The sequence below is a fragment of the Panthera pardus genome, unplaced genomic scaffold, assembly GCF_024362965.1.
Source record: "Panthera pardus isolate Hobbes unplaced genomic scaffold, ASM2436296v1 HiC_scaffold_22, whole genome shotgun sequence".
Taxonomy (NCBI): domain Eukaryota; kingdom Metazoa; phylum Chordata; class Mammalia; order Carnivora; family Felidae; genus Panthera; species Panthera pardus.
This window is the reverse complement of record NW_026526788.1, coordinates 41200518-41225972: the sequence shown is the minus strand read 5'-3', so window position 1 is coordinate 41225972 and position 25455 is coordinate 41200518. Positions and strand designations below refer to the sequence as shown.

The following is a 25455-nucleotide window of genomic DNA, read 5'->3' as shown; positions in this document are numbered from 1 at the left end:
GAGGGGTACTATTTATCCACATGCTTTTCTTGTCTTTTTGATTCTAGCCATCCTGACAGGTGTAATGTTGTACCTCACTGTGGTTTCAATTTGCATTTCCCTGATAATTAATGTTGTCATCTAACTAGTTTTTAAACTATGTCTTCTACATCCTGGAGCGTCATATAATTATATAAGTAAAAATGACCTTAGGAAAAGGATGTGCAGATATCCACACAAGGACGTGTTAGACACGGGTGGTGGGCCTTAATTCTGTGGCATAAAGAAATCACACGCAGTGAAGTCAGAGAGATGTGTTCAAAGAAGCAAATGTGAGTTTGAATGGTTGTGAAGGGCACTGAGCAGAGGAGATGAAGCTAAGTAGTGAGTCAAGATGGGCCTAAGATGCTCTGGTATTTGGTACCATTCCAGGAGTCAAAAACTCCCCTGGAGGAATGTGACAAAAGGATCAGAGAATAAGGTGAGAGTTCCTTAGACAGAGCTTGCACGACCCTGGAATTAATACCACACACACAAACACCTATTCTCTCTGTGTAGAAGATTCCTAATTTTCCAGGGCTATGAAAGGCAGAAGGTTTGCTTGCATGGGGGGCTTAGGACAGATTGGGGGGACATATCTGGAGGAGCTTCTGCCCCTCTCGACTGTATCTCCTTGGGAAATATCCCCAGAAGGCAACAGAGGAAGCAAGAGGGGAAGTCTTCAAGAAAGTGTTGGAGAGGGCTGCCTAAGCACAAAGCTGGTGCGCTCTCTGTCCTTGAGGGTTTACGATCACACACACACACACACACACACAGATACACAGATTAGTTTACCCTAGGCAAATACAATGCAACACGTAAGGGAATACAAAAAGGGAAGACATAATCTGAAGGCCTAATATATGCCAATAAATGCATATATTATGTGTTATATCATCAATTTTTATATTAATGAATCATGAGTGAGAGATATTAGTCTACACACACATGAATAGATAGGTAGGTAGGAAGGTAGACAGATAGCTCATAATAGATAAAAGGTGAAGTCAACATTTGATGCATATCTGCCTGGCTGCAGAATATATACTTGCTTTCCATCACACTGCTTGCCTCTCATAGCATCTCTTTTCCTCACAACAATAGAAAAGTGGAATCATTGAACCACAACTCTGATTCCATAGTATGACTCCAGAGAATAGATACCTTGATTTTTTCTGGTAGGAGCAAAAAGCCCCATATTCTCATAAAAATGTTTGTAACTGAAATTAGCAGTTTGAACATAATGCGGAAATGAATGGGTGGTGAACAGATAAAGACACAGCTGTTATTACTTCATTAATATTGCCTTGAAATGCATCGTTTGGTAAGTTAAATGCTCCTCTCTTTCTCAAAGCTAAGTTAGCCTGTTACCATTTGTTTTCCGAAGCATCCATATTTGAGGTGTTAAATTATGTCACTCATAACAAGAACTTGACTTGAAAATACTTCATCAATTGCTGTAATAGCAGGACTTATAAAGCCCAGAACCAATGAGTTTAGAGGCTGCATTTGCTATGTTAAATATCCACAGCTACCAAGAGATAATTTGGGAACAGCTTAGTATTATTTTTGCCTAATTCTCCATAACAAGCAGAGTTACCCTGAGACACGCAAAACATTCTGACTCCAGTCCTTCCTGCTCATCTTCCCCATTAATTCTGCTTATCTTGCTGTATTCCTCAAATCACCTTTCATTTGGTTTTCATGGGGAGTGAAGTGTGAGATAGAAATGGGTCAGAAGGGGGCTACCCTTCACCGTGCTCATGGTCCCAAAGTCAGGGTTACCAGGTAAAATACTCAAGACTGAACTAGTTTGAATTTTATGTAAGCAACAAATAATTTTTATACAGTATGTCACCTGTAATTTATCCAACATATCCACACTAAATGGTTATTTGTTGTATATCTGAAATTCAAATTTCAGTTTGGGATTCTGGATTTTTATTTGCTCAATCTGGCAACCCTGACCACAATGCATGTCCTACAGCTGAGGCCCTAGTTGAGTACATGTGTCTCCCTGACTCAGTATGCATGAAGCCCAGCACAGGTGCAGTGAAGAGAGTGTGATCACATTTGCAGAGAACATACCTTCTTCCATTTTGCTGGTGGGCAGAACTATGGGAGGAATTTAAGCTCTGGAGATATTTGATTTGAGTTATAAATTCATCTTTACTATGTATCACTTGAGCATATTGCTTTTACCTCCACTGGCCTTGTTTCATGAAACAATGAGAACAAATTGCTGTGCTGGTTTTTTTGTATACTTTCTTTGCCCTGCATGCCTATCTTTGTTTCTCATAATGGCAACCTCACATTGATGCACTAGTCCGAATATCCTCTAGGTCCATTCACATTGTCACAAGTGGTGAGATCTCATCATTTTTTTCTGGCTGAGTAATACACCACAACTTCTTTATCCATTCATCTATCAAATTAATACATTCCTTGAATACATACCAAGCGGCTCTTCAAATCTGGTATTTCCACAGGATACTAAAATACAGGATCAATTTTTCCTGGACCAAAAAATTCCAGTCATTCAGATGATGGTGATTTTCTATATCACATATTTGAGATTTCTGATAACTTCGAAAGATAAAATGAGATAACTCATGTGAAATTACCTACTGTGCCAATAAGTCACACTAATATTAGCAAGTGTGAATTCTTCTTTATATTTCTCATAAGTGTTAGCAAGCTTTATCAGTAAAAAGAGTCTATATTTGATATGTTTTCAACACAGTACAGTCTTCTGCTTAAAGACTCATCCAAGGAAATAAAGTGAATGAAATCCCCCAGAGAAGAGTGAGTACAACATCCAAGTGGGCAGCTTCTCTGGACAAGAAAAGTTGACTTGACCCCCTTCACCTGTGTCTGATTCCATTGGAAATATTCATGAAGGGAAAGTAGCCAGCCTACACAACCCAGTAGAAGATATAAAGACACATCTTTAGAAACAAATTCTGAAAAGAGATCTCTAGCTTTCACCGACTTTACTCTGCAGAGAGCTGACCCTATGAAAACATAGCTGACATTACATGGAATGCCCTGGAAAATTCTATAAGGAAACTCTAGAGTCCTTACTTTCTAAGGTGTAAAAATTAGCACACAGTAAAGAGAACATTAGTATTCAATTTCCCTTTTCCAGAAGAATCAGAGTGATGTAGACAACCTGAAAACAAACCTTGGCGAGCATATGGGTCAGAAATCCTCATCAGTGAAGTTGTTCCCTGGAGGAACAGGAGTTAGAACAGCTCATTTTGATAAGCACTTAATAAGCACCAGGCTTTGTGCTAAGCACTTTATATGCTTCATGTGTTTAGATCTGCACGACAACCTGATGAAATTGGTGATGCCATCATCCCTCTTACACAGACTGGTAACTATAGGATTAGAGATGATAAATCCCTTGTCCCACGTCATACATACACTAACTAGTGGAGCCAGAATTAAACCAAGTCTCTCTGTCCCTTTATGTCCAAGCTTCTCACCACAGAGGGAGAGACTTCCTACATCAAAATCATGTTAAATACTAGGAGCCTGATCCATCTCAGAACGACCTAATCAGATATCTGAGGCTAAAAATAGGAACTGACATTTGCAACAAGCTGCCCCGTGTCTGGGATTGAAAAAGCTGAGAGCTCTTGAATTATGTTATTCTATCCGCTTGAGAATATCCCATTATTCTCAGTATCTCAAACTGCAACTATGACACAAACAGAAAACATGGACCTAGGAGTGAGAACAAACAGTTCACGAGCTATTATTCCTTAAGAACCTACCTGGTCAGTCAAGATCTTCTATGATTACTGGACCACATCGAGGGCTACATAGAACACCTGAGTAAGCCAGAAGCTACACTTTTGAGAAGTCCTCAGATGCCACCCACTGCTTAAACAGAGGGAAATCTCCAGAAAGAATATTGGTGACTGACTGAGAGTTATCTAGAACTAAACCATATGGCCTTGGGTTTCATTGATATTTTGCTTATAGAATTTTTAAAAAATCATTTAATTACATTAAGAGTTAAGAAAACCATACATTATTTAAATTCATTTTAAAATCAACTCAAGAAATATTTATTGAGTTCTTATAATTATGCTAAACACTGGAGTAAAGATGCAACAGCGGATAAGTCTTGTTCCCACTAGAGCTTCTCTAGTAGGGAGACTCATAATAAAAAGTAGACAAATGAACCAGTTAGTAATAAAGGATATAGAAGAAACAGAAGGGGCTAATATGAATGACATGGGAAATGCAATGGAAAGTTTATTAGAAAGTGGATTTGAACTGAAGGCTTTATAATGAGAAGGAAGCATGTGCAGATGAGTACAGTAGCTGAGGTAGACAGAGGGACAAAGAGAAGGCTCATAGGGCAGGAACAGTGAGTTGGAACCACAGTGGTAGGAAGTGAAGTCAGGGAGGTAGGCAGTACCAGATCATGGAAGACTTGGCATGACAACGTATGGTGTCTGTATTTAATTCTAAATCCATTAGAAAGTTTCATGCTGGGGAATGACAGGATTTAAATTTTAAATAAAAAGTTAAATGTTATTTAAATTAAATTATAATGCAAATTGCCTTTGTTGATAAGGACCAATATCCACCCCCCCCACCCCCCCCCCACCCCCCCAATCATCTCATCCTGGTCCTGTTTATTTTAACATCCTCATTAGGATGTTTCTTCCTCTGCCCATGGAAATCCTACCCTTTTCTCAAAGATCAGATCAAGGTCCCCTGTGCCCCTGGTTCTGCTCATTGTTCCTCATCCCCACACCCTCCCAGGTGTTCTGCCCTTGCCTCTTTCTCTGTGCCTGACACAGACTAAATGGCAATTCATCTTTATAATGCCCACAGTGTTATTCAAAGAGCAAGCATTTGGTGACTATTTGAAGTAAACTTTGAGCTTGGCCCATTAGCTGGGGTTTTGCACACAATGCCTCCAGGCAACTTCTACACACAGCCACTGCCCAGAATAAGCTAATCTGATCATTATCTGCTTGAAACCTCTGAAGGCTTTCTCTCACAAGGAGATAAAATCACACATCTTTCCAAGGGCATAGTGTCATCATAATTTGTTCTGACCTAATTGACCAACCACATTACCTACCACACTCCCTTGCAGATGTATTATGCTTCTCCAAGTACTTGGGACTCCTCACCATTCCTAAAACCTCCATTCTCTTCCGGCTCTTATTTACCTGTGTTCTACCTTGTTCCCTTCCCTGTTTCCTTCTGCCATCCCCCAATTTTAGGAATACATTTTATTTATTCTTCCACATAAAGATGTCCCCGACTGTTCTAAGGAGATGTGGATGCTCCTTCCTCTGTGTTACTTTCTCCCAGCATTTATGAGAGTACAGTTTCTGAAATCCTAGTTCTGTGACATATGCTTCTCTGGAAAAAATATTCATAAGATATTGCTTACTATAGCTTTCTCTCCAAGATTTATGAATGGACAGAAGTATACTGAAGGCTTTGTAAAATCATTCAGCAGAAAACTGCAGAACCTAGTACTTCCCGCAAGGATGTGAACTATTTCTGTGCGTATGAAACACATGTCAATATCCTGCAGCTGGTTAGGAACCCTCATCTGGCCTTTTGTAAAAGAAAAAGGAACAAAAACCCTTCAATTAAAGTCTTTTTTTTTTTTTTTTTTGCATTGAATTGGAATAATTGGTTTATGATTCTGTCCCCTACACTGAGTTGTGAACTCCTTGAGAATCTGTCTTACCTGTCTTGAGCTGCGGCTCTGGCTTGGCAAGGGTGAACTCCCAAAGGGGCTCCACACAGTCTGACTTTAACTGCACTACTGTGAACCCATAAAGCAGCCTCTCTGCCTATTGGGGAGAACCAGTATTATCTTTGCTGCATCTTTAGATATTCTGATAGGGAAAAATCTGTTATAAGATAACCCACAGGACTGATAAGGAAATTCCAGTCCCCAACCATAGCCTCCCTACCCCCTTTGCATGGCGCCAAATTACTACTAATGCGGAATGCGGAACTAACAGCCTATAAATTGTTTCCTCTGCGGACGCTCGAATTCAGACCTCTGGAGAGTGATCTCCTTTCAGCCTGCTGGTGTGAAATAAACCGCCTACCTTCCAAGATCTCGGAGTGCCACTTGGTGCTTCAGCCAGGTGATCCAGACCAGGTTCCGTAACAATTTAATTCATCATTCTTTTTTTTTTTTTTTTTTTTTGTCAATCTCTCCAATGCAAAAATTCATCTGACTTCAGAAGCAGTTATCAGGGAGAACTGGATATAACAGTCCTTTTTTTTTTTTCTTTTTTTTTAACCTTATTGGGAATTACTTTCCAATAAGCTGAACATCTTTGTTACTCTTTTTTTTCCTAACATACTTAAGAAGGTCTTTGGAATCTACTATGAACTTAAGTATATTTTAGATTAATTGGCATAAGTATGTAATCAACTTGATACTGGTTAAGATCTCACATTCTTTGGAGTCCAATTTGACAATCCAAAAATCCAGTTCTTTCTGTTAGATCTTAATTTTATCTAATAAAATAGCAGTCACCTCTTATAAAAAGTTCAAAAAAAGTTCAAGTGTTTTTTAATTGTTTATTTTTTATTTATTTAAAAATGTTTATTTATTTATTCTGAGAGATAGAGAGAGCATGCACAAGCAGGGGAGGGACAGAAAGAGAAGGGGAGAGAGAATCCCAAGAAGCACAGAGCCTGATGTAGGGCTCAAACTTATGAACTGTGAAATCTTGAACCTGAGCTGAAATCAAGAGCTGGATGCTTAACAGACTGAGCCACCCAGGCATCCCATAATTTTTTAAGTGTTTAAGCTATGGCTTTATTCATTATATTAATAAAATGTTGCCCTAGAAGCAACGGGAAGCTCCAATCATGGTTGATCTTGATCCTACATACAGGATTTCATTGCCCCAAATTCACCTATCACTAAATTGATATAATCTATGCTTCATCACATTATAAAAGAAGTTCATGGAAGTCTATCCAGGCTTTGCTGTAGTCTACACAGAAACTCCCAATTGAATCATTTAGCAGCTTTCTAAAAGATTATAATGTTAATTTAGCAAAAATATGATAGTCCTATGTCTGCTTTCAGTGAACAATACTTTATTTCCAACTTGTTCACAAAAAAATACTTTTATCAGTGTCTGCAAATGAATTTTTATTAACCAATTTTGGATCTGATCTATAAAAGTATTTACATAAATGTCCATTTTCTCCTTTGTAGAAATCAAAATGATTATATCTGCATATTTTCCAGTACATCTCTTGGTTGTAGCCATTCCTCAAAGAAGACCACTGAAAGTTTTCATTCTTACCTGAAAATTGTGTCAGATTTAAACTTATTTCACTTATAGTCATGACCTTTAGAGACTTTTCTGCTAACTACTGGAGGTACAAATATATGCTAATAACTACTATTAGATTAATCATATATATTATATTATAGTATTTATTATATTATAGTATTTATTATATTATAGTATTTATTATATTATAGTATTTATTATATTATAGTATTTATTATATTATATTATATTATATTATATTATATTATATTAATGTTATGATATCAAAATATTATTCTAAATGTGTGGTGAGGCAACTTTAGAACAACCAAACTAGGGACACGTGGTCGCCCAGTCAGTGAAGTGTCTGACTCTTGACTTCAGCTCAGGTCATGATCTCACAGTTTGTGAGTTCAAGCCTTGCATCAGGCTCTGCACTGGCAGTGCAGAGCCAACTTGGGATTTTCTCTCTCCCTCTATCTCTGCCCCTGTCTCCCCAAATAAACAAATAAAATAAACTTAAAAAAAAGAACCAAACCAAGTTGAGATATTGCTTCATTCAAAAAAAAAAAAAAAAGAAAGAAAGAAAGAGAAAGAAAGAAAGAAAGAGAAAAAGAGAAAAACACTTGGAGGTGTTTGTGATTAAGGGAGCTGAATTATTGGCACTTGTACTGAGACCTATGTTAACAAAAAATGATAGTGTAATGAGAGAGGGAGTAGCCATACTACTAAGAGAAAAATAACTTAGAAAGTAAGATTGTGTAAATGTTTGTTAAGCAGAATCTTGGGAAATCATTGGAGAGATGGTTCAACTCACTATTCCATTTGGCAAATGTCTCTTATCAGAGGAGATGAATGTGTAATGCCTTTATACCCCAATGGCATTCAACAGTTAAGACCACCTGATTAATGTCACTCAACACAGTCTGTAATTACCAAGAAATCTTCAAATACAACACATTTCCATAGATTACCCTACATAACATATTGCAGTGATCAGCCAATGGGAGCCTTTTTGTGCACCTGGCAGTTATAATTCTGCACGTAAAGCTAAAGACTGGCATCTGGTTCAGTTTTCATTTTCTTGTAGCTTGGATAACATGGGTTACCACCCAAGATTTTTGTACCCTCATGGTACTTGGAAAACATAACCTTTAAACCCTAGGATTAGATACTGAAGTTCACTACCATTTGAAACACTGCCAGAGTACAACCTCTTTGAGTAATCCTGAAGCCCTCATTGTGTGACATGCCCAGCAGTTAGTCACCAGTAGAATTCAAGAGCTCGAAAGGAAGACAGACTTAAGTTCAAATCCTGTATACCTGCAATTTCCTGGCTCTTTAGATGAGATATTTCAGCTAAACAGGCCTCAGTTTTGTCATTTACAAGATAAGGATTTACAGAATTCCTACCTCATTCATTGTTTTCTAAAGTTCAATGAGATGATATATGAAGTGCCTGGGTGGTTCAGTCAGTTAAGCATCTGACTTTGATTTTGGCTCAGGTCATGATCTCAGGTTGTGAGGTAAAGCCCTGCTTAAAATTCTCTTTCTCCCTGTCCCTCTGCCCCTCCCTCTCTCTCTCAAAAAAAAAAAAAGTTCAATTGGATGATATAAAATTTGACATTAAATGACATTTAACATTAAATAATGTTAACTTTTATTACTCTGAAACATCTAATTTCTTGTGTAGCTTAATATGGCAAAGAAGGGCACATGAACAGGCAAACACTGTTCGCATACAAATACAGACACATTAATCCATAAATTGCTCTTTTGTTTTATAAGAAAACATGATATATTTAAATGAATGAAAACATTTTTCTACATAAATCTAATTCAGAAATTTCAGCATAAAGAAAGAGAATCATCACTCTGTATCTCTAATGCCAAGTCACAAATTTGGCCTATGTATGAACTCATTGACTGACATATGAGCCTGTTAGCTTTAAAGGAACACACACCAAATCATTTATAATAAGTAGTGTAGCTTTTAGGAAAATATCCCCATTTTATATCATCCTGACAGAATTAGAAACCAGTCTTCAGCACTTACTAAAATATCCTAAAACAATGTTTTTTACATGACAGAATAAAGAGATACCCAATATATGATGAAGTATGACCTTATCAATTCTAAAACTATACACATATTTTAGACCATACAGTTTCACTATAACACATTTCTAATGCTCTCCTTATAGCAAACTCAGCATTTCATTCTTTTTTCTTTTTTCAACTTCAAAATGCAAATCATTCTAGAATAACTTTTTCAGATTTTAGTTAAAATTCTGCTTTTCCCAAGTTCTATAAGTCTTTTGATTTAAAAACAAATTGTACTAGGGCTTACTCAATCAAAATTTGCATAAATACATTGTTATCTTTAAAACAATGTCAAATCACAAATAAGACATTTAACTCAGAGAGTTCATTTTGTTTTTCCATATGAGAATGGAAGAGATTTGCATGAAATATCTCCCACACAATCTTCAGCTCTCCCTGTGGTTTGCTAATATGTTTGCAAATGGCATTGCACCTGCTTTTATACAAACATCTTTGATGCCTACAGCATCCAATGCATCAGGGCATTGTCAAAGAAATAGCTGCATAACAAATAGCTCAAATGGATATAATGAGATATGCTCCATGATTGAGCACCTGACACTGTAGCCAGATATTTCTCAGATGAGAAATCCCTCTTCGTGATCAATGTGCCTTCCAAGCTTTGGCCAATTTGACATGCCCTTTGGCCATCTGTCTTCTCTGGATGTTTGGGTGGATTTCTCAATGAGTATTTATGCTTACAATGAAGTTTTGTCTATTCTATCTCCTGATCTGTTCACCCTGTGAGGAAAACTGTGGACATCTTACCTTAAGAATCTCAATTTTCCCTCATGCATGCATGGTGAGTAGGTTAAGTCATTAATTCCAAAAATATTTTTCATGACTGACTTAATACAAACTCGGATTTTACATTTATTTCACAAACTCAATTTTGTGTTTTCACGTACCTTCAAATGCCTGCCCTATTTACGTCAGTTAACTTTCTTTTTTTTAACTGATAGTGTATTCCAGGACAGTATTTATTGTTGATATTTTCATTGTGCCAGTCCCAGAAGCATCAATAAGAAAAATTCACGAATATAATTAAGGACAAATCCTGTTGAATGCTGACAGCTTTATGGACTTTAGGTTTAGCATGGCTTATGTGATAAGATAATTATTCCTTAAAATTATTAAATCAACTCAGAACAGTTTTTTTGGTTAAGCCTTTTTACTGAAGTTGACATTCTTTCTCCGGTCCTAGAGTAGTGACACTAAGGAGCTTATAGATCCAGATAGAGAGACTGAAACATCAAGGCTCACCGTAATGTAGCAGTAATACAGAGCTGGTACTATCTTGACTATGGCATCACTCAGTACAGTTTATCCACTTTGGCTGGTACTCAGCTTACATGTCTCCTCCCCCAGGAAGCTGTCTCTGAATTTCCCAAACCCATTTAGATGCTTTCTTAAAATTCATTTTGTTCCTTCATTGTACCTTGCCTATGTCATTTTGATATGTTATATCACCTCCATTATGTGTAGTTTTTCTCTCTTTTTCGTTTCAGAGCCCTTGGGTATTAAAGGATATGGCTTATATATCTGCATCTTCAATATCTCATACATCTGGCATATAGTGAGTGTGAGAAATATAGGTTGATTAAATAATAATAGGATTCTTGAATCGTATGATTCAAATCATACGATTTGAAGTTCCTGCTTTAAATAGGAATTTATTAAGCTGCATAAAGTATTCAGCTTTTGAGTCTGATCAATAACATAGACTTGGCCACTGGGAATACAAAGGCTTAGGGAAAGAGCTGTGTGCTTCAGATCATCATTTTGTGATCTGTGTTCCAACTCAAGAAAGATGAAATTAACATTGCCCAAAGTAAGAATGATGAAAGTTGAGAAGAAAGGTATTCTAGAACTCATTAAAACACAACTGGCACTTAGCACTGTAGGTACTCCAATATACTGACATGATTAAGTTTATAGAGACTATGCCTACATTTCCGCTTCCCAGCTGTATTTATGCTAGAGATGTCATATTACTGGGATGATACCACCTTCAGTACAAATAATTTTACCCATATGGACTCTAAAATCACAAGTTAAATCTGAAAATATTTGTTCCCAAAGCAACACACAGAATTTCACATATTCAGTTAGGAAATGCGTGGGAGTGAACAGTGTCCAGAACTAGTAAGGTCAGTGGAAACAGTTTATTCATTAACCTATTCACCATTTCAAACAAGCCTTCATTAGTTGTCACCTGTATACATACTACATATTCATTTCTGATTGTTTGCCCACCCCCTTCCATTTAAGGCAATCTCTATTGCTGGAGTCAAATTTTCACACACTGAGAACTTATTTCCTATAAGGCTTCATTCCTCTGATTTGACACCCAGTTTTGCATGACCCACTATAACCTTAGTCTTGACATTTATATAGATGAACTACATAATTACCTATTATATTTCACCTACCAGTATCCTGAAGTCTTTTATATGTTTTAACACAAACTTTTTAATACATATCTTGGTTCCATAGCAAATTGTTACCATAAAGTAACTGTGTCATTGGAGCTCCTCAGGAAAAGCCCAATAGGAGGGTGACGGGTGGATTTTTTTTTTTAAACAATTATAGTTAACGCTGATGCACCAATTTAGTTTGCTATAACCATGGCTACACCATTTGTGGGGTCTGAAGTTAGTCCAGCCCTACCTATCAGCTACATGGTGTTTCCTATATATGCAGTCATTCTGCTGCATAACCAACTTCTGAAGCCTCTATTCTCAAAGCCTGCAATGACCGCAATCCACCGGGGCAATTTTCTCTATTCATTAGGCCCAGGACCTATTATCTTCAAAGTGACTGTTAATACTCAGACTTCCATGCTACTAATCCCCACTATCTAGTAAAAGAGGAAAGTACAAGCCATATATCCTTCTCAACAATTTATACTCTTCTACACGAACCTGTCTGTAATTTTCTATAATTTCTGACCCATATGACTACAGTCGCCTTTCCATGACAACAACGTGTTTGAGTGCTCCCATCATAAGTGTTCATTGATTATATTCAGGTAGCCACCCTTTTGTCACTTCCTTCCACACCAACTTTACATTCCATGATGTTTCATTTGAATTTTATCCTGAATTTCATTGCCCTTATTTTTCATGTCATTTCTCTACCAAAACCCCAAACCGGCAGGAATTGAACTGTTTCTTCTATGATATAATACCCAGATAATAGAGCACTAATGAAAAATACTACACAACAGGGGAGATCAATTCTAGTATAAATATTAAATCATTAAGCTCTAATTAACGCTAAAAACTTCCAGCAATACAATTGTAAATGTGACATGTTCTCTCAATATATCAGAGGTACCTGGAACTCACCATCTCCAAACCTAATCTAGTAAAACATCTCCCATAAATCTATTCTTCTTCCAGTGTTCTTTTTCAGTAAACGGACCCCCCTTTTATCTAAATTTGCAAACTATATACCCTGTATTATCCTTGATAATCTCTCTTTCCTAACCTTCAACATTAATTCCTCTCAAATACTTGCTGATACCACATCCTAAATGTGTATCATTTTTTCCCATATCCTCCACAATCACACTAGTCCAAGCTAATATCATCTTGCCTGAAATAGGTCTTCAGAACCTCAACTGTATATCTATTAGTTTATTACCTATTATCTGTAAGCTTACTAGACTGTAAGTGCCATTGGACCAGTTTTTTTGGTCTATTTTTGCTATTTTATTTGCAATATTTTGCATTATTTTCCTTTGTTTACATTGAGCACTTTATAATTATTTTCTGAATGAATGGATGAATAGATAAATGAATACAATTAAATTTGTAACTATTATCGCAATAACCATACTCATGTATGAAGGAAGTATTAATATCTATATCATATAAGACAAAAATCCAAAGTTCAACAAAAGCCAAATAAGCAAAGAATTATTAATTTGGATTTCAAGTTTAGGTCTTCTCAACTTCACTAACTTTAACTCCTGAGTATCCTTCCATTTTAGCACCATGGCGTATATCAACCCTATGGATTTCTTTCTTTTTTTTTTTACATAAAATATACACTCAGAAAGTATGTTCAATTCTTAATGTAATTATCTATGAACATAATAGTAATTCCTGTGGAAGGCATTCCAGTGCTTTTAAAAACATACAATTCACTGTAAGTACTTTCACAAGAAATATTTTAATTTTGTAAATGGAAGTGTTTATATAACCCCTATTCAAAATTTATTGATACTATAATGTATACAAAGTAGTCATCATGCAAAAGGAAAGGGAATCAGAGCAGAAATTAAAAAAAAAAACCAGCATTTAAAAATCATCCCTATTATTTTCAATCATTTATTGTTTGCCATCTTGTAGACATTGTGCTAAGCAATTCACATGTTCAGTAAAATAGGAACTACTGTCATCCCTATTTTACAGATAAGAAAATGGAGAAATAGAGCAAACAAACCAGGAGCCAAGTCCAACCTCTGTATGGTTCCAGAGATGCACTTAACATTCAATTGCGTTCCCAATAAGTAGTCAAGTCTTTCATTTTGAGCCACTACTTAGTGAAAAATCAACAAAAACACTTTTTACTACTGACAGCATCTGATGATGAGACATTTCAATTATAATCAGATGGGGAAGGAATACACTGTATACATTATGAAACTTAGCTTTTTCTGGATATTTAAGGAGCAAATTGTGTAGTCTTACCCATGAATTCAATCCCCAAGTGGTCTGCTACACCAAAGTCAGCATGTAAGAAAGAGAAACAGAAAAAGAGAAAAAGATTAGAAAAAATTCCACATGGAAGCCAATGGTTATAAGATTGACCTTTCAAGGCAAAGAATATATCTTTATTTTAACATTTTTTGAGACAGATAATTTAAAGATTGTCAACAAACTGAACACTGATTGGCATTTCCCAACAGCCTGGAGCTTCAGATGAAATAATATTGCATCAATTACCAAATATGCTAGGTATAAATTTGGCAAAAAAAAAGAAAAGGGAGGAAAACAAACATTTACACAAAGAATATCTAAATTTATTTTCAGAACTCATGATATTTTAGGTAGAATACTTGTTCAATATAAATTTACCTGGACCTCTATGTTAATAATGCATGATACCTTAACCAGGCCCTCTTCATCTTCACAAACCTGGTCCTGATTCACGCCCCCGCACCCCCCCCCCCCCAACCCCGTCTGACCCGTGAGTCTTAGGATGATGAAACTTGACAGTGCTTCCTACCTATCAAAAATGCATGACAGATGTGTCCATGTCTGTTCTACGTGCATGTGCACAGCTGACCATTTGGACCCGTTAATGCTAATGTCTGTCTGTGATAAGCAGAGTGAGAAACTGGGCCCCACTGTGCCCAGGCATTCAACTATTGAGGTCGGTTTATTTAAATGGTGCTTCCTTTTAATCATTCAGTTATTCACTTATTCACTTTTAAAATTCATTGTTTTATTTAATGATAGTTTTTGTTGCAGTAACATATTTCTTAAATGAGAATACATGAAAAAATATGGCTACAATTGTATTTGTTTCTAAGACTAATTACTAGGCTTCCTTTTATGAATTTTCTATTTAGCAAAGAAGCTTTTCTTTTTAGAAAATATGCACTCAGTTATCTTGAGTATTTTAGTGTCTTTCCTTTTTGTAAATAATTTATTTTTTAATTTTATTGTGGTAATATATATATATATATATATGCATCATTTTAACCATTTCAAGTATACAATTTAGTGGCATTAATTACATTCACGATGTTGTGCACCATCACCACTGTATTTCCAAAACTTTTCCATCACCCCAAAGAGAAACTGCACCCACCAAGCAATAGTTTCTCATTTCTTTCTCCTTGCATCCTCTGATAACCTCTAATCTACTTTCTGTCATAATGAATTTGCCCATAAATAGTTTATTTTTTAAGTAATTAATTAAGAAATGTCTTTTATGTAAAGAAAGATTATAATAAAGTTTTTTCAAAGTAGATGCATTACTTCATACGGTAATTTTGACTGCTTACTATATAGTATGACAGATACTTAGCACACTTTCATGGAAAGACAGGATTTTTGTTCTCAAGTAATTCAGACATCAGAAGGAGCCCACAGAGACAAAGGTCTCTTAATTCTTTGTAATAGCACTATAATGGAAACCAGAACATATGCATTGGAAGGAGAGGCCAAGGACCCCTAGGCTTATTCCTGGGAGAAACAGAATATGCTAGTGAAAGAAAAGAGGTTGTAGAAAAGTTGGTAACACCATGTCTGGGTTCTTGTGTGAATAAGAAACTTCTCAATTATGTGCACTCGGGTCCCTGGAGAGAGAGTAGAATTGTGGTATTTAAAAACGGGGATTTCAGTGAGATTACTTATCATGGGACTAAAGGTAAGAAAAAAATACACATGATTAAAAAAACCTTTTTGCATACAGTAGGAATAGAATGCATAAGAAAGAGATCAGGATAAGAAAGTATATAGAAATATGGGAACAGAGCACCTCAAATAGTGGGCCAGAATGTCAGTGATATGACTGGGCAGTTAGAAGGCCACCAGCCTCCCAGCCTAGTTGAACAATAACTTTCTAGTGGAGCTGAGATGGCTCAGAAATGGCGCTTTGTCTGTTGTCTGTTTTGCTGGCAATAGAACCAATGGTCGTCACTCTTAATTGTTCCCAAAGCCTTGGCTGCTCCACTCCTATATGTGACAGGGAATATGGAGAATCAGGCTTTGTGAGTCTGGAGACTGCACCAAGAACTGAGTGGCATGCTTAATAAATTTGAGGGCAATCTGAATTCTTTAAGCCACAATGAATTCAGGACCAGTAGAAGGGACAAATCAGAATTTGAAATTTATCTAGACACTGAAAGGTAAGTAGAATATTAAGGAAAGAAAATCTCTCTTCTCTTAACATAGCAGAAAAGTGACATCTGATTATAAGAGTTGGAATTCCCAGAATTACTATGGAGCAAGGTGGCATTGATATTCTTGAATTTTCTTTTTTTTATTATTTCTTTTTAACGTTTATTTAGTTTTGAGAGACAGAGTGCAAGTTGGGGAGGGGCAGAGAGAAAAGGAGACACAGAATCTCAAGCAGGCTGCAGGCTCTGAGATGTCGGCACAGAGCCTGATGCAGGGCTCGAACTCACGAACCGTGAGATCACGACCAGAGCCGAAGTCAGATATTCAATCACCTGAGTCACTCAGGCACCCCTTTATTCTTGAACTTTAAAGAGAAATTATTTATTAATTTTTATAATGAAATTCATGAAAACTGATGCCACTGAAACATATAAATAAAGAGATTATTTAAAATCTCTCTCACGTGCACATATAAACACAACGCAAACACACACACACACACACACACTTCTTTTATTAAAGCACTAAAAACTGTGATCTTTATTATAGGTCTAAAGCTACTGATAAGCTTTGTTTTCATACAAAAGGATCAATGAAAATCCATGAAAAACATGATAGAAAAACAATTAATTTTGTCTATTGAGTCATACACAGAACATAAACCAAAATATTTCTCATAACCCTTCACTGGCTATTTCTTAAAGCAAACAGCCTTCTTGGGCATATTCAAGCCTGCATGAAAACATCAAGAGGGATATGGTAGAATTAATCAATTAAGTTTTCATTTATTCATTCACTCAACAAAGTACATGCCAAGAATTACACAGATACTGGGATGGAAGAGAAAGCATATAAGCTTAAGCAAAAACAGTTTGATTTCCCCTATGGCATGTACTAGAATGTGTAATTTCTATCTTTTTAACAGTTTGATTAGCTTTTTTTCTGTTCTTAACCCCCTTCACCTATTATGTCCATCCCTCCACCCCCCAACCCCCTGGCAACCACTGGTTTGTTTTCTGTATTTATGAGTCTGTTTCTGTTTGTTTGTTTGTTTGATCTTGTTTAAATTCCACATATGAGTGAAATCTTATGGCATTTATTTCTCCGTCTGACTTATTTCACTTGGCATAATATGCTGTAGGTCCATCCGTGTTGTTGCAAATGACAAGATCTCATTCTTCCTTATGGCTGAGCAATATTAACTTTTTTATGGCTGAGCTTGATTAACTTTTCTATGTAAACATTACAATTCTTTTGGAATAGTCACCCCTTATGATGATATAATGGTGCCTAACACTGAGCATTTATGATTGCCAGGAATTGCTTTCAACATTATCTTGCAGAAACATATAAGATTGTCACTACCCTCATTTTACAGATGAGGGACAGAGGCATGGGGAGGGGCACAAACTTCTAAACTACATTGCTGTAAATGGCAGAAATGCAATTGAGACTAAGCATAGCCACCAATGAGTGACACTCAGGGTTTACATTTGCCTTCCCTATGAAGGAAAAGCTAATATTTATGAAACTATCAGGTAATAAAATGTTCAGGGAGGAGTTATTTAATCTACCAAAGAGAACAAATTATTTTCATGTATCCTCAGGCACTGTAGGAGCACAGCTTATCTATGTGCTCACCCGTAGTATATTCATAAAGTGACCAATATAAGCTAGGTGGAGGGGGGGTTCCTTCACTCCAAGGGACCAAATTGGCAAATCATCAATATTCTTCATTGGTTACTAGGGAGACTTCTTCATGATGAGGCTGCTCTAATTGAAGTGATTTGCTTGTACATACAGCAAGGGGTATATAAAAAGTTGTGTCTGAATCTGTGCCAAACATTGAACCAAATAATCTCATAATTGTCAGTACACTTAATAAGTGACTGCAACCCACTGCAGACCTGAAATATTCTCGAGATTTGAGGGCGAGGCAGGTGACTGGAGAGACAAACGTAATATTCTGGAAAGTCAAAAACTCCCGGAAATTCAAGGCCCACATATTTCCAAAGTGTCCACAGTTCCTTATGTGCAAGGAATTCAGTGTCTTTTTTTTTTCATATGGTGACAGACAGAGGCTACCAACAATTTTCTCAGTGTGGACAGGGTGAGGAAGAACAAGCAAAGACAATCCTTAACTGGATTCCAATCCCAGGGCGAGGCAAGGCAAGATGTTACCAACTGGCCATGAGTGACTCAGTGCAATGCAGCACTGGGGCACTACGACATGAATATAGGGTTTTGGTGTCATTTTTGTGTTACAAGTAACTGAACAAGGCAATTCTATTACAGAATAGTCCCAAATGTGATTGTTTAAAACCATGTCACATGGGATGTGGAAAAACGTGCCACTCGAAATTATTGTTCTGTGTTTAAAAAAGTTAGGATACTGGTTTCAAGTTCAACAGGTTTCTGCATTGCAAACATGTCTAAAGACCTTCAAATGTGTGCTGAGACTCTCCCAGCAGTGGTTCAGTCGAACGTATTTCCCACCTGGATGTCAACCACTTCACCATGAAGCAACCTGTAGAATTAATGACTGAGGCATCTACTCTCAGGGAAATAGATGCCATAGAAGGGTCCAGGAAAACAGCCACTCAACTATAAACCATGTTGGTTATAAATGTTTTTTTTTTTCCTAATAACAGAACCCAAATCTGTCACTGTGTGGATCCCGCCCACAGATCCTTGTCAAATGACTCTTCACTGGTGACACTAAATTGGATTTACGAAGATGGTAAACTGGGTCTTGAATATTTACTGACCCCCAACACCTGGGCTTATCATTCTCTAGTAATTTCTAGAATCGCTGTAAAGAGATATAATTGCCTCACACTTCAACAGTGAGTCCGTGTATTCTGCTTACTCCCAGATCATGGACATGGTTGTGAGATGCCATATCTTGAGACAGAGGTATGTATGCCCCAGTTTATTATTGTAAGATGGACAAAGCAGGAAAAGCTGGGACAGGCTTGAAGGTTTCTGCTTAGGGCAACAGTGAGGGCTGTGGGTGGACCTGGTGGTGGTTGCTGAGGGAAGCTTCAGTTTGGAAGCAATACTTGGGATCCACAGAATACATATATACCTTTCAAGAAGGTTCAGGGGTCAAAGGATAGGGGAACAGGGTTCACCACAGGCTCCCAGAGCATATACCTGTATCATTAGGGGGAAGTGATACTTGGCAGTCACTGAGAGAATGCACAACTGGGAGAAGAGTGGCAGCCTGACCCGAATCTTTCAGGCCTGAGTTCCTACAGTGGGGAGGGAGGCAAGCAGGCAAGAGTGTGAGCACAGCGCTGCGGGGTGAGGCAGGAAATTCCCTCTCTAGGCACTGGTGTCCTGAAAGAAGAGGGTATTATCATATTACCTTTTTCCCCAGTTATTTAGTGCAAGTTAGGAGATGAATGCAGGTCGAGTTCTGAACTCTATGCTGCCTTTGCTAAATTATACTTTAGCACTATATATTTGATTTTAAAAATCTATACATGTTCATAAATAAAGTTTAGAAAGTAAAACATCATGGTAATGATAAATCGACACCTCTCTCACTACCTCCAAAAAGTAATTCCTGTTATATTTTGGTTTATTTTTTTTTAGTTCTTCTGTCCATGTAAAATAAAGTTAAGATAAATTTTACACAAAATCACCCTGCATGATGTGCCTATGTCAGAGGACATCCTGTGGCCATTTTAGCTCTATAATCCCAATGCCCCTCTCCCCTCCATCATATCAGAACTGACAGCTTTTTCTACTGTTGAGAGTAAGCCCTGACATTATTACTGTGGCCAGCCTCACACCAGACAGGTCATCAATCATAAAGAAGCAAAATCACTTTTCTAGAAAAGCACACAGACCCATTCTCCTTTCCATGGGCCTTGTTATAAAACATGGCCTATTTTTCTTCTCAAAAGCTCTATTGCTGATTCCTGCTAAGCAAAGAGACACCTGCATTTCACACCCCCTTCTCATTCTCTGCATAAGCATGTCCATTTGTAGCAAAGGTGGCCGTGGAGACTGTGCTGCACGTTCAACCAGGGCAAACTCAAGATGAGCAGCCTGCTCCATAAAATGAAATCTCGAAATAGGATTACAAAAGAGGTTTACGAGTGACCACCTGCCTAGCTCGCTCCTCAAAGATGAATCTTGCCTAAGTAGCTTGTAGAATTTTCCAGTGAACACATCTTGGAGTATTAGACAAGTCTGATTCCATGTTCACAGTTATTGAGCGGAGAATAAGAATTAGCATCATATAGAAGAAATCTCCATTCAAAAACATACTACTTTTTTTGATTCTATGATTAATGATAGTAAATTTGTACAGCTAAATGCACGAAGGGCTCCTGCTCCTGAACTCACAATAATTCCCCCAGCATCTTCTCATGTTTTATTGACTTTCTCAACTTCTCATATTTTCTCACGGGTACTTCCACACACACTATTTCCTATTGTTTAAAAATAAGCCTGTAAAGTAGTGCTACTGAGCCCCTTTTAACAGCGGAAGAACATAAGCTTCTTTGAAGGACTAAAGATCATATTTGTAGACTCCTAGATTCTTAGGGTGGAAAAGTATCTTAAATCCCAGGAGTGAAGGCCAGTGGCTTCTTTTCCTCACTGATTTATCACTTCAGCCTATCATAGAGTCTGACATTTTGTAGATGCTCAATAAATATTTATTCAGTGAATGAAATGCTATCTGGGTCAGCCCCTTTGCCCATTGAATATGAAATTCATACTCTGTCAGAGCATACCTAGCCTGTTTTCTGTCACTTCAGTTTTTGAGGATTCCAACAAACATGACATCTTTGGTGGCAACTCTTTCAATACCAGAAAAACATCCACAAATGTTTTTAGAACATTTCCCCAACTCAAAGTACATTTAATTACCAATTACATGAGTATATAAATCTGAAATCCCAAATTAGCAGGTTATTTTCTGAAAAAGGCCAACATCTTTGTCACATGATTTTTGTATGTAACTTAGGATTCACTTGAATCAATTAACAGGAAAAAGATACCAAGTTTTTGATGGTAATGAAAATATTATTTTATATGCCATTTAAGGTTTTACCTCTTAATACTTTCAAAATATTTATGCACTCTTTGAAACAGCTATCAAGTTTTTGATGGTAATTAAAATATTATTTTATATTCTATTTAAGGATTTACCTCTTAATAATTTCAAAACATTTATGCATTCTTTGAAATAGCTATTGTGTGCACTCTTATGAGTTCTAACTTTTCAACTTCAATCCATTTTATTTATCAGTAAAGACATACAGAAGAGATTATGGTTAATAGGTAAAAGGATTATTGTAAAATGGGGAAAAGTGTTACTCAAAAGACAGAAATAAACAAAAGAAAGGAAAAGAAAGAAAGAAAGGCATACATGGCAATCATATTCCAAGTTTTTATAACTGCCACACTAATTAATTAAAGCCTTTGTAATTGTTTTAATACTATGTTTTTAATCGTTCCCAAATTCAAAAGTATAATATCTTCATGGTGGATAGTAACTCAGAAAATAATGAACACATTTTAAGAAATATTGCTCTGGGACGTCTGGGTGGCTCAGTCAGTTAAGAATCTGAGTATTGGTTTAGGCTCAGGTCATGATCTCATGCTTTCATGAGTTCAAGCCCCACATTGTGTTCCGCACTAGCAGCACAGACCCTGCTTAGGGTTCTCTCTCTCTCCTTGTCCCTCTGCCCCACACCCACTTGTGCTGTCTCTGTCTCTCTCAAAATAAGTAAATAAACTTAAAAAAAAAAAAAAGAAATACTCTCCTGAATACAACTAACAACCAGCTCCCAACAGATATGACCACTGTGGTAAAATGGAGATCCCCAAAAAAGGGATCTTCTGCTTCTCACCTGCCAAAGACAGAGGAACCAAAGAGAAACAACACCCAAGGGACCTGTGTGAGGTAGAAGATTCCTGGTCCTGAAACGATTTCCCAAGGTATTTATCTGAAGCATCCAAATGCAGTGATGTAATGGGGCTGGCAAAAAGTCTCATTCATATGAAGTAAGAAAAGAGTAAGCCCATGTCAAAAAAGTAGCAAAGATAATTCATTCTAAGCAGGCAAGTCAAGGTCATAACCTAGAAGAGGTACTTTTATGTTAGGACTCAGGAAAATGGTCAGTACTGAGAAAGTAAGTGCAATTTATCATAAGTGGAGTAACAGTTTCAGGACTAAGGCCAAAACAAGCAAGTATGTTGGAGGCATAGTCTTAAGTGATGCCTGATACCCTGAGAAATGGTGTGGGACAACACAAAACAGACCTGAAACTTAGTTTTTTTCTTTTGATAACTACTTTTTAGGTTGGACTCATAATTAGTAGCAGATAACTGTGGCCTCTGGATGGCAGACTTGTCCATTGTCAATGACTGGCTTTGTTTTGTTTTATGCAAAGTTCACTTGTATGGAAAACAGTATTATAGATATTTCTTCAAATGCAAAGGGTAGCTGGCATTTTTTGTAGAGAATCACTAAAAATAACTGAATCACTAAAAAAAAATAAGAGAAAAAGTCACCCCTTTCCCTTAACTCTTTAAGCAGTCTGTTCTGCTGGGACTTCTCAAATAGGCCCCATACTCACACACATGGTCTTGTGGTAGCCATGACACTCGCCTTGAGTATCCTTACTGATGGACTCAAATCTTCCTCCTGCAAACGCATTCCACCTTTCAAGGCCCAACTCCTCCTGAAGCCATCTCTGATTACCAGAAATAACATCACCTGCTCCATTTTTCTATGAATGATAATGAGATCTGTATTTAGAAAGTAGGATTATTACACCCTAAGTTGTAACTAGTAGGGATATACCTATATCATAACTATTAAAGTAAACTGGCCCCTTCACTTCTCCTAGTGCTTTTCTAGGGAGGGTAAACATTTATTGACTCCTTTTTCATAATTCCACCAGTTATCTTTCCTATTGAAGGTATACTTTCGTGAGATTTTTAAAAGTAAATCACATAAGCAAAAAAGAAAAAAAAAAGAGTAAATCACAAAAGTAAAATTATAGTGCTTTCTCTTGGGCTGTATTTGCTCTCTTTGCCTTCCAGATTTTCCAACACACACACACACACTCTCTCTCTCTATTTAGAATTACATAGTTTATTCCTCATTGAATCATGAGTCAACTTCAGGGAAGGAAAAAGAAAAAAAAACAGGTAGTTTTTTCCCCCCATTTTACCATATTAGTCAATTGAGGTCTTTACACTCATATAATTTCTTATTTTAATGTCTCTTGAAAAACAGAGAAGCATTTGATAGCCACTAGAATTGCAGAGAAAAGCCTCCACAAGGTGCTTATCCAGAGCCATGCATGACAATCCTGTTCTGCACTCCCGTGCTCATCCCCTGCCTCTTTCCCATACACAAACTAAGCTCCACCTATGGAATGGATGAATGTGTTTCAACACAGTAGGCCCTTTAGAGCTCTGGATAGTTGGAAGACCTATTTTCTCTTGGTCATCTTTTTAGACTCAGCTCAGACAATACCTCCAACGGTGTCCCTTCCAGTAACACTCTGTTCTTTAGTTCTACCTTGTGGTCATTTATCCAGCAATCTTATCTTCCTTTGGACTATCTTCTAGCAGGTAGGAACTGCTCAAAGCATTTTTGTTGACTGAATACACAAATGAATGGAAATAAGCATCTGAATAAATCAATCCATTTATTTAAATGTACAAATTCATGGTGCCTAATATTTGGTATTGTGCTTCTAAAATGATACATAAAATCAGGCAACTGGGAAGACAATGTGGCAACCCTATGGGTTCTTTGTTAATTATGTTTCATTGCTTCATTCTGACAAGATGACACATTAAAATATTGGGGAACATCTTAATTTCATATTTAATTCTATAAGTTTTTTTTATAAAAAGCAATGCTATGGGAATAGTTTCATAGCTTATGATCCTTATGCTGAATATTTCTGTTACCAAATTTAAAAGTCACATCAGTTTATACTTATAAACCCCTGAACACCTGGGAATACTTGATAATGAGCACAACATACGACACACTTGGGCTCACTAATGGATTAATTTATTACTTTTGCAGACTTAAAATGTAGCAATAGGATGAAACTTTTTTCCCTAAATGCATAATCAGCTGAGAGTGTTATTTGTCTCATTTAAATGCAAAGAACAATTCTTTTTTTTTTTTTTTTTTTGCTACCTGCTTCCTAAATCCATTAAGTAGTTAATAACATAAGGACTAATGTAAGCTTCCTTTATTTAATAGAAATAAAGAAATAGAATTTAAACTGGCAGAGCCTTCTTACAATAATGGCTTCCCCCAGAGTAGCTGGATTATTCTTAGTAGAGTAGGAAAATCAAGGGAAGCTCCTTTATTAAAATAATGAAAGAAACCATTATCTAATTTTGCCTACCGTTAGCTGAGATCTCAGTCAAATCTACCTACTTCTAAGTTCTTACCCTCATCCTCCCACTACCTTCTTCCATAGACTTGGTAACTTTCTATATGTATTTCCTAGATACTTAGTGGAAATAATCATTCTGCTGGGCATCTTATTAGTAAGATTACTTTTTTCAAAACGGTGTGCAGATGTCAGAAGCCGAGTATGGATGAATCTAGAAAATTCTAATTTTACACCCCTTAGACATTAACAAGGCAAATGAACAGAATCTACAGCATAATTCCTTTAAACTACCATCTACAAATGCATACTTGAGAATCTATATGATATCCTTCTGACTCATCCTGATAGCATCCTTCCTAGAGATCGCATTTTATAGTTGAGGAAACTAAGATTCAGACGTGGGTTAATCTGCTCAAGTTGGGAAACATCTCATTTTATTAAATCATGCTTCTGTCTCTCACAAAAACCTTTCTGCCTTGTCTTGCAGGCCATGCAAATCAAACATTAATGATCCCACCCCAGGCTGCTTCTCCAGCCCTACCCTCACACTCACTCTCCAATTCCAATGCCTCAACTTGCATGCACACTGGTGAACTCTGGAAAGCATTATCTTTCCCCACATAATGTCCCCAGTAGAGATAGTCCTTCACAGATTTTTTTTATATTTATGTGTTCTTAAGTTTCATCACACTCTACTCTGTTACTGTAGTTGTTTACTTGCCCATCTTCCCCCAAATGACTACACACAACTTAATAAAAAGACCATGTTTAATTTCTTTTTAT

At 36.8% G+C, this 25455-nt stretch overlaps 1 protein-coding gene across 10 annotated transcripts in view; it reads right to left on the bottom strand.

Moving 5' to 3' along the window:
- Nucleotides 1–25455, bottom strand: part of NRG3 (neuregulin 3) — a 1050974-nt gene that overhangs the window by 112037 nt on the left and 913482 nt on the right. For 7 of the 10 annotated variants that reach the window (XM_019444764.2, XM_019444770.2, XM_019444765.2 and 4 more), the window contains exon 4: nucleotides 14117–14143. In XM_019444764.2, the coding sequence (XP_019300309.2) occupies nucleotides 14117–14143 (27 nt within the window). The remainder of the gene's footprint in view (nucleotides 1–14116; nucleotides 14144–25455) is intronic. The other 3 variants (XM_019444766.2, XM_053909648.1, XM_019444773.2) reach the window with 1 other exon arrangement.